Below are 2,758 nucleotides of genomic sequence, written 5' to 3' on the forward strand. Positions count from 1 at the left end.
ATTTAAGAGATATTTATATTTTATTCCCAGCCCCTTGGTGATTGTGTTTATTTGATTTCATGGAAATGACAAATAGAATCAAAATTTTCTAACATTCATTTCTATTACTGGGTAAGAATGAAAAGTTCAGAAATCCGCACCTATCCTGACGCTCTTTCCATCAAACTAAATGCCCAGTGTCTCTTCAAAGGAAAACCACTACCATTCAAAATCATAATCACTGACCCAATTGTATTACTTCATCCACATACATTTGAATAAAACACTTGAATTTACAGAAAATTCTGAAACAATATTCAGTTGATCAAATTTACTGAGTTCAGTGATTGGGAAACTTTAATATGGGAATGGAAAAAAAGGGAAAATACATAACTCTAGTAAAGGAAAGGGAGGTTTAAGAAAGTGTGAATAATAGTATTTACAAGAACTTCATTCTTTGAATGCTACTCATACTTTCATTTACTGGAGAAAAATATAACCTTTTGGATAGTATCCTTAAAGGCTTGCTTTACTTGCTGGTTCCTCAGGGTATATATGAATGGATTCATCATAGGAGCAACAGAAGTATTTAAAATAGCAACTCCTTTGGTCAGTGATGCCTTTTCTTTTGCAGAGGGGTTGGCATACATGAATATGCAGCTTCCATAAGAGATGGAAATGACAATCATGTGTGAGGAACATGTAGAAAATGCCTTTTTTCTCTGACTGGCAGAAGGCAGTTTCAGAATTGTTCTAATGATGAACATGTAGGACAGAATTATTAATGCCAAAGTGAAAAGCAGAATCACTATTGCAGAGTAAAAACCAATCACTTCCAGGAGCCACGTGTCTGAGCACGATAATTGCAAGAGGGGAAAATAGTCACAAGTAAAATGATCAATGACATTGGAGCCACAGTAATCTAACTGGAGAAAAAGAATAACTGGTGGGAAGATATTTAAGAATCCTGCCAGCCAAGCACAAAAGACAAGTAAAATGCAGACTCTTCTGTTCATGATGGTTGTATAATGCAAGGGTTTACAGATGGCCACGTAGCGGTCATAAGACATGGCAGTTAGAAGATAAAACTCAGTTATTCCCATGAAGATGAAGAAAAACAACTGAGCTGTACAATTACTGTATGAAATCGTTTTGTCTCTGGTGATAATTGTGACCAGAAATCTAGGAATACAGACAGTTGTAAAGGATATTTCTAATACAGAGAAGTTCCTGAGGAAGAAATACATAGGGGTCTGTAGACGGGAGTCAACCAAGGTGAGAGTGATGATGGTCAAATTACCAGTGACACTTAATATATATGTGATAATTAAAAAGAGAAAAATCAGAATCTGAAGCTCTGGGTCATCTGATAGCCCCAGAAGAATGAATTCTGTCGGTACTGTGTGGTTTTTCATTGCTGATCCTTTCATCCCCCCTTTAGAATGGAAAATGTATCTTCCCCTATAGGACATAAAAAAGTTAAAACAGGATTGAGGTTAGAGTATAGAATCTTAAGAATATCCATGATGATGAATAATCTATGAAATCCAAAAACAAATGTTTTCCTTCAGCAACTCTGTCCAATTTCTACTGGACCTCACATTCAAGTAATAAATATTATTTGAAGTTAAATACTGATTTCTTTTTTTTAATTAAATATTTTATTTTTTATTTTAATTTTTGTATTATGTTCAGTTAGCCAACATATACTACATCATAAGTTTTTGTGTAGTGTTCAACGATTTATTAGTTGTATATAATACCCAGTGCTCATCCCAACATGTGCCTTCCTTAATACGCATCACCTGGTCACCCCATTCCCCCATCCCCATCCCTTCTGTAACCCTCAGTTTGTTTCCTGGAGTCCAGGGCCTCTCATGGTTTGTCTCCCTCTCTGATTTTTCCCATTCAGTTTTCCCTCTCTTCCCCTGTGGTCCTCTGCTCTATTCTTATGTTCCGTATATGAGTGAAACTATATGATAATTTATTTCTTTTTGTTGAAAATACACTATCATTGGCCGTGGATAAAAAATAATATCTTGTGCTAACATTTAAGCTGAAGCCTTAAATATTCTAATTTTTTAAGAAATTAATATTCTAATTATTCTTTAAAATATTTAGCTCAGTTTATAAAAACATGAAAATACTCTAATTGTATTTTTCTTTTCCTCAATATTATAAAAACTGGTCTGGATTTTGGATAATCTAAATATAGCATTTGAAATCTCACGGGGGCATTTACTTTTACCTCCACATTTTATATTTTGAGTTAGTTAAGAAAACTTTCACAAGATTAAACATTTAGTCAACACAGTAATCATCTCGGTGTAGAACGTGCATGTTTATCCATGGGAATGTTTTGTTGGCATTCTCTCATAAATTACTTTCTCAAGGTTTGGTTGATGCTATCACCCTCTTATTTTTTTTCCTTTTCTGATGAAAAGGCAGAAGGACAAGAAGGTAACCTTCTATTACTAAATTAAATAATTGTCTAGAAATAGTTTAATTCATACAATGCATAATGCTTTTCTTTTCCTTTTTTTTTTTTTTACAATACAGCTATGGAAAAGGAAAAAGTAGATGGTCAAAATAATCTTAACTGGGAAGCAGATATTCTTTCCAGTAGGGAATTTTCAAAATAATCCTGTTTCTGTAACAGCATACAATTTCAAATTAGAAAAAAGTCAACAATCCAAGATTTATTTCTGTGATTTCATTAATAGTTTCTTGGTAGTAAGCAATTATTTAATTTTTAGTATTGAAAGGGTTGTAATTCCAT

General features: G+C 33.3%; 1 protein-coding gene across 1 annotated transcript; it reads right to left on the minus strand.

The window, feature by feature from the left end:
* Positions 1-455: 455 nt before the first annotated feature.
* On the minus strand, positions 456-1,394 carry LOC113922364 (olfactory receptor 6C3-like). The gene has a single exon (XM_035729266.1). It carries the CDS (start codon positions 1,392-1,394, stop codon positions 456-458), a length of 939 nt encoding a protein of 312 aa, XP_035585159.1.
* Between the last annotated feature and the right edge of the window lie 1,364 nt (positions 1,395-2,758).

Source organism: Zalophus californianus, chromosome 9 (genome assembly GCF_009762305.2).
Source record: "Zalophus californianus isolate mZalCal1 chromosome 9, mZalCal1.pri.v2, whole genome shotgun sequence".
NCBI lineage: Eukaryota > Metazoa > Chordata > Mammalia > Carnivora > Otariidae > Zalophus > Zalophus californianus.

Coding starts and splice junctions, on each gene's coding strand:
- LOC113922364 (XM_035729266.1), bottom strand. CDS start 1,394: ATGAAAAACCACACAGTACCGACAGAATTCATTCTTCTGGGGCTATCA.